Here is a 13,738-nt window from a genome sequence, read left to right as displayed (position 1 = left end):
TTACTGCACCTGTTCCCCTGGGCTCACCCAGCAGGAGGACTCGCGATTAAGCAGGCCAGAACTCTGAGCATTTAGCATCTGTACCAAGAGGTCTGTGGCTAAGGTGTGGGAAGGCTCTTCAAATCCAATTGTCACAAGCTGCTGGTAATCCCCCATGGGCTGGTGGCACAACACCCTGTGTGAAGAAAGGAAGCAAAGTCAATGATGGCAGGCCTGGTATCCATGCTATCCCGGAGCTGATCTCCCCTGGTTTTTAATGAACAGCCACTACTACAAAGTGACTCTAGAGTGGCTCTAGAAATACACGGGGTGTCATTCTAATATGCACAGAAAGTGTTCATCCTACACCCTTCCTAGCACTTCAGTAGAGGCACCTCAAACTAAACCATGGTTTAGTTGTATCTCTCATAAAAAAAACATTTCCCCCAGATGCTAGATGTTTACGATTGGTTCGTGATTTGTTTTTCATGGTTGCTTCTTTGTATTCTCTCTTCCAGAAATCATCTTACCAGCTTTTAGACATCAGTTTTCCGTCATAATATTTAATTAAGTGGCAGGAAGAGCTACATTTGTTTTTCAAACAGTAAAAAAATGTGTGGGAAGTTACAACCCACTCCTTAAAATGAGAGGAGCAGCAGTTTGTCACACAGGTTTCAGACTACATGCCGCATTATATACATGAGGAGGTGCCCTAAAACTGCAATTCTGCTGTGATCTGGAGTGGTCAAGATCCACTGATGTGGCATTCTTATGCAGCATTTCCTCTTGGGTGTTTTTTGTTGGTGCCCAAGTTTTTTATTTGTTGTGTATGTCTGCTTCCCCCTCCAGGTTTAAAACACAAGGCAACGATGTGAATGTCATGGCTGTGTGTCTTTGCAGAGCAATGTTTAATTCTTTTAATAGTGAAGGCCATGACTCCTGAAGGTAAGGCACATTCTGCTGATTGCTGGTGTTGATCGAAAGGGGACAAGGAAACGGGCTGAATAATCACCATATATCTCATGCTTCACCTGGAAGTTACCTGAGTGCCAGTGAAGGCTGCTTCTCAATATTCTGGCAAGGACTTGTGTTCCACTTACGTGAGAATTGCATGGACAGCACTTTAAAATGAACTCTGTCAGAAATTCCCACATTAAAATTTATCAAAATATCCAGAGGGTTATATTTCACACAGTGGAAATAGATGTAATAGTCCCTTCTTAAAAGTGGCAAAATCTATTGTTTAAAAAACTGGAAGCAGTAAGATTTTTTTTATTTTATTTATTTATTTAAGGATTTTTATGCCGCCATTCAGCCAAAAAAGACTCTCACAGCGGCTTACAGATGCAGAATATAAGTATTGTAAACAAACAAACAAATTAGCAGCATCTTCCCTATAGGCTCTTATAATAGATCTCCCAGCGGCTTTTTGATCTTGAGGGAGTTTGAAGAGTGGGGTGGGGATGGGGGCTTATGTTTGGAGGGGCACTTTCTGAAGGGATGTCTGTAGGTGGGGAGAGAGAGTGGGTGCGTTCGGACAACATGATAGTCAAGAGTGGAATAATCAACATGACAGTTGTTTACCTAGGGGGTACTCCCCACACAACATGATAATAGTCAACCATGGTGTGGATTAGGAACAGCCTTGAGTTGACTATTAGTCCATGCTGAGTTGACTCACTCATCCCCCGCTTTCTCTCCCCCCTCAGTCCTCCCACTAGTATCCCATCAGCCATTGCTTCCAAAAATCTATCCTGCCAGCTGAACTAGAGCAGCAGCCACCACTTTGACCGCTCTTGCCCTGCAACTCTATGGCTGAAGAAATAACCAATGGTGGCCAAGGAAATAACCAACGGTCCCCTCAGCACAACATGATAACCAATGATGGTTCAAATAGCCAATTCTGCACAGAGTCAGTTATTTGCATTAGTTGGTTGAAAAACTCCCTCCACACAACACGATAAACCATGCTGAACCCAGTCAAGTTGTTGTTAATAAATGTATTCAATACAGGCATGCAAAGAAAAGAGGATAGGGTAGCAACGGTGGAGAGATAAAACTAAGGGGTTGCTTGTTTTGCCCATTCCAGCCATACATATCAAGTGCATAACCCTGAAAACAGAGAAACCCATTTCATTCACTTAACACCCAAAGAAACCATGAGCCATATGATTATACCAAAGGAATTTTTCAGAAACTCACTTGATCAACAGGACGGATTATAAAGCCTACAGGCAGGATTCAATAGAGAGTCCAGTTTAAGATCCAAACTATTTCAGTGGTCACTCAGAAGGGCAAACACTCTATTTGGCAATTTTGGGAACAGAGCCTAAATACCAATGCGTAAGGAGTGAATGGCCTTTGGTTTAATGCATTCCTATGGCCATTCAGAAGAAAATTATGCATTCCAATGGCGATTCCATGTGATTCATTTTAATATGTCCCCACATGGTGTTTCCCTTTGCCCCAGCAACAAGCTTGCATGCAATGACCCTGTGATGTTGTATTTTCTAAACCATGAGTGGCAGAAAGTAGACTGTGGTTCACTAGTGAACTACTATTCCTGCATTGAGCAGGGGGTTGGACTCGATGGCCTTGTAGGCCCCTTCCAACTCTGCTATTCTATGATTCTATGATTCTACTACTCAATTTCAGGGGCACAGCATACTGCCTGCTGGTTGCTGGATTCTTCCAAAAATGCAGGACTTGGTAAGACCTTCGTCTGATCTAGCAAGACCCTTGTTATGTTCTTAAACAAAAGCGTACAGTCAGAATCACTTATCACAGATTAGTTATACCTTAATTTTTAAGACATCATGTGTAAGGGATATTGCTTTGTAAATGTTAAACACTTTGCTGGGCTACAAAAACTTAAGTTGGCCCACCTCTGTTTTGGGTAGCACCTCTGTACTGCTGCTGCATACCTACCAAGAGAGTACATCGGAGCTGTGCTCACCATCAGGATCTACGGGTACCCAGCGTCCAATGGACCAGAGCTTCTGCATCTTCACTGTGGTTTCATCTCCTGTATCACGGAAGCATAGGAAGTAGCTACAACAAAAGGACAAGATCACAGGCAAGCAGTGAAGAATGAGGATAACTGTTCAAGCAAGCCTCAGGGAAGCTCAAGGAGTGGAAAAGTAATAAAATCAGAGCCAAAACTGCAGCACTCAGCATCAGGAGAACCTACCGCACTCTCAACACCAGAAGTAAGGGGGGCGGAGGAGTCAAGGTCACACCTGTCTCTCCATTCATGTCCCCTCCACCCACAACGCACATCTCCAGGATGTCCAGCAACTCACTATTCTGTGCGAGGTGTTTGATTCCGGCTGGCAGACCCTTCCAAGATGTCAAGGTTCCAGCGCATCTTCTTGTATAAGTTGTGGGGCACATGAGCGGCTGTGTAGGGTGCTGAGATGCAATATCGGAAGATGGAAACCTGCCGTGCCTCATTCAGCCAAAACTTCCCACAGAAGAAACATGAGACACTGGTGGAGATTTGGATACAGACAAGTAGGCAGTTTCAAAGCCAGAAGAAGTATCTTCCAAAATCCATACAGAAAACTAATACATACGTTTTCCTTTCAAAATTATTACTTTTTAAGAAAATTAGTGAAAATATGAATCTAGGTTGTTGCAAGTGATTGTTGGTTTCAGGTATTTTTGCCAAATCCTGAAAAGTAACTCATGGGAGTTGAGGGACACACACACATCCAAACACCAAAATACTGAGCATCTTTAGGAAGATTTCTGATTATTATTATTTTTAAAAATAGAGTAAACAGAAGACTTTATTGGCAAAATATTTTTAACTGTCTTTAGATAAATCTCATGTGCTTCATGGTACAATGATACCTGCTGATTTCATTTGGAAGAACTAATTTTCTTCAATTCTACGTGTTCTAGTGACAAGCAAGTAGCATTTCCAGAGTGCCCTGTTCCTGACCTTGGAGCACTGTAGTCACTGGCCCCACACTGGAGAACATATAGCTATGCCTCTTTAGAGACTATCTTGTACCTGAATGGGTCTGTGTCTTCTAGGGAGACAAAGCTGAAGGAAGCATACATCAGCACCAGTTGCTCCAGCTGGCAAGCCAACTGCTGAGAGATCTCCAGGAGCTGTTGGGGGTGGGTGGGGGAGAGAACAGAACTGCAAATAGCAATTTGGGATAGACTTATTCTGAGACTGGAGGCTGAATAGGCAGGATGTCGAGCAATGGCAGGCAAGTGCTGATTGGGACTAGACTGATCACTGCTCATTGGGTCGCCACTCACCTCTGTCCTTCTAGTGCTAAAGGGAAATGTTTTGCCTCAGTGAAAACCTTCATACCTGCAATCTGCCAGAAACACCAAGGCTGATCTCAGGCTGTCCACGTTTCCTCCTACCTCCTTCCCTCTCCCAGGAAAAAAGCATACTCCTTCCGCCTCAGTCAGCAATGAGTTTAGTAGCAGTAGAAAGTTAGTAAGGGAGACATAGGGCTCCATCACACCTACTTCCCCCCCCCCCCCCGGTTTGCCTCCGCAATTTCCACCTCCGTTTCATTAGCAGGTCAAGCTAACAGTCCCTTTCATGTGTGTTTGTGGAATCACCACTGTACCGGTGAAACCTCCTTTCACTTGTTTGCTCTCCCACTTCATCCCACCCCTTCTCCTTCCCCCTCCAGTTCATTGGTTCTTGTCATTCCACTGAGTCAGCACAAGCTCATTCATTCAACATGGAGTACTGTAGGGGGAGAACTGCCCCGCCCTCCTCTTTCATCAGGTGAGACAATAATAATATATGCACGTTCTACATCTGTAATGTAACGTGTTAAATTGTATGGTATTTGATTGGAGTGCTGGTTGTCATACCATAATAAACTTATTCCTCTTTCATCAGCAAGACCTCCCTTCAAATCACATGCCCCCAATAAAGGACATAGAGCAAAGACTGCAATACATGGGGGTGAAAGGGCACTTTAATCCTGCATGGAGGAAATAAACTGGACTTTCCTCGCTCTAGGAAAACACAGAAAATGGAGGGGAAGAGGCGGGGTGACTGCAGAACAGGCACGGCATCATGTGGGTACTGTACTGCAAAATGGCGAACCAGGCATGACAAGAGTGCAATAAAACACTGGTGTGATGGAGCCCTTAGCCCCTCATCTTTTTTATTCCAATTTGGACCAGTCCAGTTGCTGACTCTGAATTAAGAGTGTGCTTCTCCAGGGGGCTTCCAGACAGAGGGCTCTGAGCACTACCAATTAAAAAAAAATCTGTGAGCAACGATTCTGTCTTTCCCTCCTTAACAGATTTTCTGTGGTAAGAAAAAAGATGGAAGAAGTAGTGGGAAAATATGGTGGGGGGTACCAATGGGATGGTTGTCTATGGAACACAATACCATCTGGATCTAGTGGGCTAGTAAGAGATGATATTTTAGGTGCAATTTTGGAAATTTGCCCCCCAAAAGTCTAACTATGAAAGGGAAGAGGTAGCCTCGATACAACAAAAACTTTTTGAAATAATCTCAGTTCCCTTCCCAGAGGCAACGAAAGAAGCACTCTGATAGGAGGGACTTCTATTATCATCCTTCTTGCATTTGTTCTGCAATGGTGCCAAGAGGCTGTGCTTTAAGCTTTTTGAGCCAGATTGGAAGGAATGGCCTTCCCAACTGTACCAGGCTTTCCCCCCTCTCTCCCTGCAGACAGACTCACCCGCCTCCTCACTGGCTCCTGCGGGAGTCTTAAATAAGGTGTGCAGCTGCGTGCTGTGGATTCCAGATAGTGGAAGTAAGGCTGGCACATCTGCAGAAAGGTGGGCATGGCTTTGGCAAACTGCTCCTTCTGCATTCTGTCTCTGCTGGAAATAGGAGGCCCGCTATATGGTCAGCACACACTCTTGAGCTCAGCATTAATTCAAGGAAGAAACGGAGCCACTGCCATGGCTCCTTATAGAACGTTATTCTTGACTGAGCCACATAATAGCACAGCACCTACATTTTCTAACCACTGGAAGAGTGCCTGGTTAGCAACGCAGGGCTGAGTTGAGAACTTTGGAGGCACTTGCTCAAGACACTCCCCACAGCAAGGAATGGAACCTGAGAGAACTCCTAGCCCAGCCTCCCCCACCTAGGCTCATCCAGATGTTTGGACAATACCTACCAGCATTTCTCACCATTGCCCATGCTGGCTAGGACTAATGGGAGCTGAAGTCCAAAACATCTGGAGGGCACCAGGTTGGGGAAGGCCCCCTCCAAAAACGTCCTACTCCCCCCCTCCCTTCCCCTTGGCAGGCTGCAAGGGACTTGAGGATCCAATCTCAATCTCTCATTTCATGAAAGGTCACCCATGGAGACCAGGAGCAGCATGCCAGAGACTGGTGCAGCTTCTGATCTTCCTGCACAAAAGTGAAAATTATGCCCCAGAATCTGCACATGGCATAAGACCCTGGAGTGGTAGAAACCCTCCATTCACACTAGGCACTCAGAAATGTCAGATGAACCCACAGAAGGCTCTGATTGTTGTGAACATGCTAGGCCCTAGGGAAGGTTGGAGTTACTCCAGACCTATTTTGCACCTCCCCTATTTGTGGGCACCCCACACAAAGTGGAAATGGCAGTATAGTGAGAGTGATGGGTCCCTTGATAGTCTCTGGGGCCCTTGCAAGTGCCATATGCAGAGTGCTGCCGTTGTTCATCTATGCAAGGAAAGATACGCTTACCCATTCCACTATATAACACTATAATAGCATCAGATGCTAGAGCCATGCATTACAGATGCTAGAGCCATGCAGCACTGATGCCTGGAGAAAATGCCATACTAATACCCTTCCTACAACATTCTATTGAAGTTGTTCATATCCTGATTCCTGCCTGATACTAGTCAGTTGTAAAACCAGATCAGGCTGCACCTTGACACACTAATTTTCTGGCAAGAGTATATACTTCTCTCCAAAACAGCCCATAATTAAAGAGTGTCAAAAGGCACTTAAAGTGTCTGGGTAACTTGGAGTACTTAGACTGATCATTGGCTCATTTGCCCTGGTTCTGATGAGAAGGGTCAAAGAAGGGGGGAAACCCTTGTCAACCACATAGGAAATGGAAGAATTGGAAGTTGAGATTTCACCACTGCTCCTCTTCATTACCAATCAGCAGGCAGGAATTCAAATGGTCCACAGGGACCCACTCAAACAAGGAGCAGGACTCAAGTAGAGATTCAACCTATTATGCACAAGTTCAATATAAGACCCATCCCTCCTTTTGAAGTTATTCCTGCCACCTTCTATAGAACACTGTTTTGCAACTAGCCCATCTATCCTCCCTCCCTCCCTCCCTCCTCTACGTAATCATCAGCTGCTTCATATTTAAAGTTGTCTCAGATCTTGTTTCACAAATGTTGGGTGAACTGCCTGGATCACCAAAACATTGCCACCTCCCACGCATGTTTTCCCAACCCTGACACCTGTACAACAAGTATGTCTGGAAGTCCTCTGCTTTCTTCAGCAAATACTTGAGCTTTTCAGTAATGGGAGCCAGGAGCTCCTCCAAAGTGATGTTCACTTCTGATGGTGACTTGGACTGTGGTGGTGCATTGCTCAGCCAGTGGGACTCTGAAACGGGAGGGGAGATGAGGCACAGCCCTGGGCTATGAGGACTGAGAGTCAGGGTGCCTTCAGGGCTAGAAGACGGAACATCCACAGAGCCATCAGAGAGACAACTGTACCCTTGCTTGCCGGCCATTTTCAAACACGTGCCTCAGGAAATCTGCCAAGAGAAAGGTAGGGAACTAAGCATCAGTGCAGCTTAGCCATCCCGAGGTGCTGGCAAATGTAGATTTAGGTCTCTAGACCATAAGTGAAAGATGCCCCCCTCCCCCCCCTCTCACACACATACTATCCTGTCAGACCGAGTGGATAAAATCCGGTGTTCAAATTCATAAACTCCATTGGGTAACTGTTGCTTATTAATTTTACCTCAGCATAGCCTACCTTGCAGAGGGGTTGTGTGAATAAAATGGGGGAGAACCCTGTATACAATGTTCTGAGAACTTTGAAGGAAATGTGGGTTAAACATATACTGATTTTTTTTATTATGAGAGTATTACATGTGAGCACATGTGGTAAATTGGATTTATAAGTGAGATCCTGCAACAAAATGTTGCAAATGTTGATGCTATTATCTCCAAGATCAGAGGCAGGATACCTTTGTATGCCCGTTGCTGGGGAACATGAGTGGCAAAGTGTTGTTGCCCTCATGTCCTGCTTGTGGGCTTCCTTTTGGTACCTGTTTGGCCACTGTATGAACAGAATGCTGGACTAGATAGGTCTGTGGTCTGATCTAGCAGGGCTCTTCCTACATTCTTAAAGTATTGCCTCTCCCAGGAGTGTGCTTGTTCAGAGCTCCAGATAGCCCCTGAAACAGGAGCTTGTAGGCTCTTTGAGTCTCTGGGGAGTGAGGAAGGGATAAATTACACCTTTCCCCCCGCCTCACGCCCCCCCCCCCCGGAATTCCATTTGCTACACAATAGCACTAAAAGCACTATAGTCCCAAGGAAAGGAAAGGAAAGGAACCTCTCGTGCAAGCACTGAGTCATTGCTGACTCTTGGAGGGAAGTCAGGTTTCGCAGACATTTTCTTGGCAGGTCTTATAGCGGGGTGGTTTGCCGTTGCCTTCCCCGGCCATTATTACCTTTCCCCCAGCTAGCTGGGTACTCATTTTACCGACCTTGGGAGGATGGAAAGCTGAGTCGACCCGAGCCGGCTGCCTGAAACCAGCTTCCGCTGGGATCGAACTCAGGCCGTGGGGAGAGTTTCGGCTGCAGAAACTGCTGCTTTACCCTGAGTATTTTATAATTATTGTTGTAAGATTGGAGGTTTGAATAGGAAAGGGTTAATACAGCCAGGATTGCTAGAAATTTCCATAATAGTTAATAGGAAAATTGTCAAACACAGGAAATTGCAGGTAAATGGTCTACAACCGGAGCAAGGAACTTTTTTCCACATTACAATAGTCAAAACCTGTCTGGGTCTGTGAGCCCAAAGTCAGTGGGTTTATGAAGTAGCCCACAGTCTGCATGAAACTAGGCCAAATCTGCATGTTTCTCTCCATCTACAGCCTACCCACCCCTAGTGTACAATGACTAGGAGACTGAAGGAAATCCCTCAGGAAGGTGAGAGCCATTCTGGCAAGAGGCATACCTTTTTCTTTCACCCTTCCCCAGATAAGGATGATTAGTATGTGCATGTGAGCTCCATCCAACAAGCATTTTATTGCACGCTCATTACTGGGCACTCATGGAGTTTGCTCAGGTCCCTCACATGACCTTGTCTGCCTCCTGCGTGCCTTCCACCCCTTCTGGCCTTCCTTGCGCTACAAAAAACCCTCATTAAGCTCCATCACCAGGGCAGGGGGGGGGGGGATTAACATGCTCCCTACCTTTGCTTCTCAGCCGGTGTTTTCATTCCTCTGTTACTTCCTCTTTTCAAAAGAGGAAATACAGAATGAGCAGGAGGCCCGTTGAGTCCGCTGTTCTAACGGTGCTGCTTCTCCTGCACGCAGCAGGAGAAGGCAGCAATTCTGAGTTTAAAAAAACATTGGATTTAATGAGAGGTTTTTTGTCATGCAAGGAAGTTTAGAAGGGGCGGAAGGCACACGGGAGGCAGACAATATCATGTGAGGGACCTGAGCAAACTCGTGAGTGCCCAGTAACGAGCGTGCAATAAAACACTCATCGGATGGAACTCATTAAGTCCAATGTTTTTTTAAACTCGGAATCGATGCTCTCCTGCTGTGTGCAGGAGAAGCAGCACCATTAGAAGAGCGGACACAATGGGCCTCATGGCTTTTGAAAAGAGGAAGTAACTGAGGAACGAAAACACGGGTGGAGAAGCAAAGGTAGAGAGTGTGTTAACCCCCAGAGTGATGGAGCTCTCTGTGTGTGTGAGAGAGAGAGAGAGAAAGAGAGAGCGCACAGAGCAGGCTTTTGGGGCTCTGTAAAATAGCAGCCTCTGATGTGGGGACAGTGGGATTAGCCTTGTCGTGTTTACGCTGTCTGCTTCCATCTATGCTCAACCTATATGTTTGTAAATAAACTCAAATATTACAAAATGGTGTATGTTTCCAGTGATCCTACCTTCCAAAGGAAACCAGACCTGGGTAAGCACTACACTCTTGGAACTTCTTCCCGCTTATCATATAGTGGGAGTCACAGTTCTGGAGACCACCATGCTTGTATAGCAATGGAGAGTTTGTTAACCTCATAACAGGCATCTCCCAAACTCTAATTCCGCCCCTCCAGAATACTTACTATACACTGTCAAGAACTTGTGATTTCAAGAATTCCCTCTCTCCTCTTGTCCTCTACATTTGGGCTGGAGGTTATTTCCAACTGTCGTTCTCAAAGGATCTCAGCCACAAATTCTGCCTGACGTCTAATTTCTTTACTCTCTTTCTGCCCTCACTACAGGCTCAACTGCTATCAACATTCTATAAGCTTCTTGTCAGGCAGTTTGAATTTTTTAAAAAATGTTTTTTCTTTTAATTCACCATCTTATATGCTTCCGCACGCCTACCAAGTCCTGCAAGCATGCCATAATTTTGGGTGGCTCCCTTTTGCGTCCAAACCAATAAACAGTGAATCGCTTGAGTTTCCTATCAGAAGGAGTGAGGAGGTTTAGTGATCCTTAGGGACATACGTTAAATACAGACCCAAGAGTTGCCTGCATGGGAATATGTGAAAGAAATACATTGATCAGGACTTGTACCACTTGAAAGCTCAGCTTTCCCTGCAGAGAGGGAGGTTTAATTTGTAGCTCTGGCGACCACTTTCTTCATTGTATCAACTTTCTGTTTGTCTATGTTTGGGATCACTGAGCTAATGTACGTACTGATGGGAACCTTAAAGGAACATCATCAACCCTTTAGTGAAGTGTAATGTGTTGTGGGGATCTTTGGGAGAAAATGGTGACCTACCTGTAACTTGTACTGAGAGTATAAGTATACTAACATCCACACACCATGAAGGTTATAACTGTGATGCCCTCAGCCAAATTGGCCTTTTCTAGAAGGCGAGGACAGTTGGGGTTCGAAGGGAGAGGGGCCCTCCCAGCCAATAGGCTTTTGCCACCTCAGTGGGCAGCATGTTCTACACAGGCAGGAGGGGCTCCCTGTTCTCCCTCACTTCAGAATCCGTAACAGCTGATACAGCAATAAAGATACAGGCAGTCCTAGTGGGTGAGGAGGGCAGGAAGGATGGGAGCCCGTGGGCCACTGTTAAGAATGTTGTCAGGAATCATTCTCCTCCCTTGTCCGGATTTCCTAATTCTGAGAATGAAGGTGAACTTAATTTTCAGTCCCAGTCAAGCCCTGGGATGCTTCCAGGAGAGGCTTTTATTGTGCCAGTGCCCTGCTTCTTTCATGGAATTTTACTGGGGGTCCAGATGTCATCATTTTCCACTCGTTGCCCTCCTGTGTTTTCCCTTGGCTTCTTCCACCTTTTTCCTTACTGCAGAAAATCAGTTAAGGAAGGGGGAAGACTGAATTGCTGCACAGTGTCTTCTAACTGGCTGCGTTAGGACTCCTTTATCTGGAACCACCCTTCAAGGAACCTCCTTTCTTAAACTGACATCCATTTTATCTTTTTGCTGTTTGACTTGGAATTTATGCTTCAAAACAGCTTTGGCTGATGTTCCTGTGAATAAGAGAGTTGTTGTTAATGTCCTGGTAGGGTTTCTGCTCTTTGAAGATCATTGCTTTCAGAAAAACTGAATTATAGGAAATGGTCCCATTGTTAGTTTGTAGAACTATTACTAATTATGAACACATAAAGAAAAATGGAGCATCTCAAATTCTGTTCCATGTTTGAAGTTGTGTTTCATATTACTTGCAATAAAATAATGAAAAGCAGGACTTAGCTTCAATCCTGCCGTGCCCTTGTCTGCATTTCCCCCACCCTGAATAAAATAGGGAAATGTAAGGCTGCAGAATGTAGAGAGCTTCGGCTATTGGGCGGTATAAAAATGTAATAAATAAATAAATAAAATAAATAAAATAAGGCCAGCCCTGTTATTAGACAGAGTGGGGCGGCGGCTGCCTCAGTCAACAGATGCAGGGAGGTGGCAGTGGCAGCCACCTGAGCCATTATTCTTGAGCCTCCTAAGCTTTTTAGATTGTTGTTTTTTAAGCTCTTCATGGTTTTAACTTTTGTGAACTGATCAGAGCGCTTCGGCTATTGGCGGTATAAAAATGTAATACCATATTTCTTCAATTCTAAGATGCACTTTTTCCCCATATAAACATCTCTAAAAATGGGGTGCATCTTAGAATCACGGGTGTGTCTTAGGGTTTTGGGTTTTTTTTCTGTTGGTGGTACTGAAATTAGTGTGCGTCTTACAATCGATGGCATCTTACAATCGAAGAAATATGGTAAATAAATAAATAAATACTGCTTATAACGGTTTATAATGGTTTTGACAACTGTTCAAGCCCGGGACACATTATATATACTGTTTTCAAACCGTTTTTAAAGTGTTGTATCCTGCTTGGTGTAGATCTGGCCCTGGACATTCCCATCCTCCCTGCTTATTGCTGGCCCAGCATGTCTGTCTGGCTCAGTCACCTTCTACTAAGTCACAGGCAGCTTATGGCAGAGAGGCTGCCAGGCTACACATACACTGTTCTGCTCACATGATACTTAAAAACTTAAGAAGAGCCATGCTGGATCAGACCAAGGATCCGTCTAGTCCAGCATTCTGTTCACACAGTGGCCAACCAGATGTCAACAGCATCTTCCAACCCATGTTTCCACAGCATGGGTGACATGATGTATATAGGCTTACTGCCTCTGATACTGGAGGTTGCACTTAGCCATCAGTCTAGTAGCCATTGATAGCCTTCTCTTCCAGGAATTTATCCAAACCCATTTAAAGCCATCCATATTTGGGGCTGTCCTTACATCTTGTGGTGAATCCTATAGTTTAACCATGCACTGTGTGAAGTTCTTCTATCTGTCCTGAATCTAGTATTATAAGAAAGGGACAAAAATGTCTCCCTATCCACATTCTCCACACCATGCATAATTTTTACACCTCTATCTGGTCTCCACCTAGCCTCTTTTTTCCAAGCTAAACAATCCCAGCTGTGGTAACCTTCCCTCATGTTTGAGCAGGAAGCAAGCAGGCAACTTGCAATGTGTGAGTAAATAAATATATGCCCTTTGGTTTTTCATGTTTGTTGGGATCTCTGCTGATCTCTGGCAAGAGCACTTTTGGAGTAGGGTTCTTGACATTGTATCTGCCTCAGCACCAGCTTCCTCCACCCCTGCATCCCAGGGTTAATAACCCTGGACTACATTACAGGGTCCTAGTCATAAACCATTCTTTCTCAGCTCCACCCACATACTGTGTAGATAAAAAATATTTGCACTATGCTCCAGGCTTTTGTTGTCACTATCAGCCTCCTCCTGCAATATGTGCATAAACTCTCTTTGCCTACTCCCCCCCCCTCTGCAATAAGGGGATGGACAATATTGGACAACATCCAGATGGATAGCTGTGTTAGTGTGGGCCAGCAAAAACAATGAAGAAACTTGTGGCACTTTAAAAACTAAGAGTACACTAAGCATACAGTCCTATGTATTATGCTCGCTCCGAAGTTTGATTGAGTTCAATTGGACTTAATCTCAGATAAGTGTGTATATATAGCAAGTGTGGGTAGATTTCAAGCTTCTGGAGTCTATTTTGTTTTGTTTCAAGGTCCATCAACTGGAGCCAGGAGCAGAATATG

At 44.9% G+C, this 13,738-nt stretch overlaps 1 protein-coding gene across 1 annotated transcript; it reads right to left on the bottom strand.

Moving 5' to 3' along the window:
• On the bottom strand, window positions 1-7,699 carry C3H19orf67 (chromosome 3 C19orf67 homolog). Its single transcript, XM_063123260.1, has 6 exons — window positions 7,419-7,699; window positions 5,673-5,817; window positions 3,998-4,098; window positions 3,282-3,467; window positions 2,908-3,030; window positions 1-175 (listed from the first exon to the last, which is right to left on the bottom strand). Exons 1-6 carry the CDS (start codon window positions 7,694-7,696, stop codon window positions 1-3), a joined length of 1,008 nt encoding a protein of 335 aa, XP_062979330.1. The 5' UTR covers window positions 7,697-7,699.
• Between the last annotated feature and the right edge of the window lie 6,039 nt (window positions 7,700-13,738).

This window comes from Elgaria multicarinata, chromosome 3, assembly GCF_023053635.1.
Source record: "Elgaria multicarinata webbii isolate HBS135686 ecotype San Diego chromosome 3, rElgMul1.1.pri, whole genome shotgun sequence".
Classification (NCBI taxonomy): Eukaryota; Metazoa; Chordata; class Lepidosauria; order Squamata; family Anguidae; genus Elgaria; species Elgaria multicarinata.
Note: the sequence above shows the minus strand (reverse complement) of the source record. Positions and strands in the feature narration are given on the sequence as shown.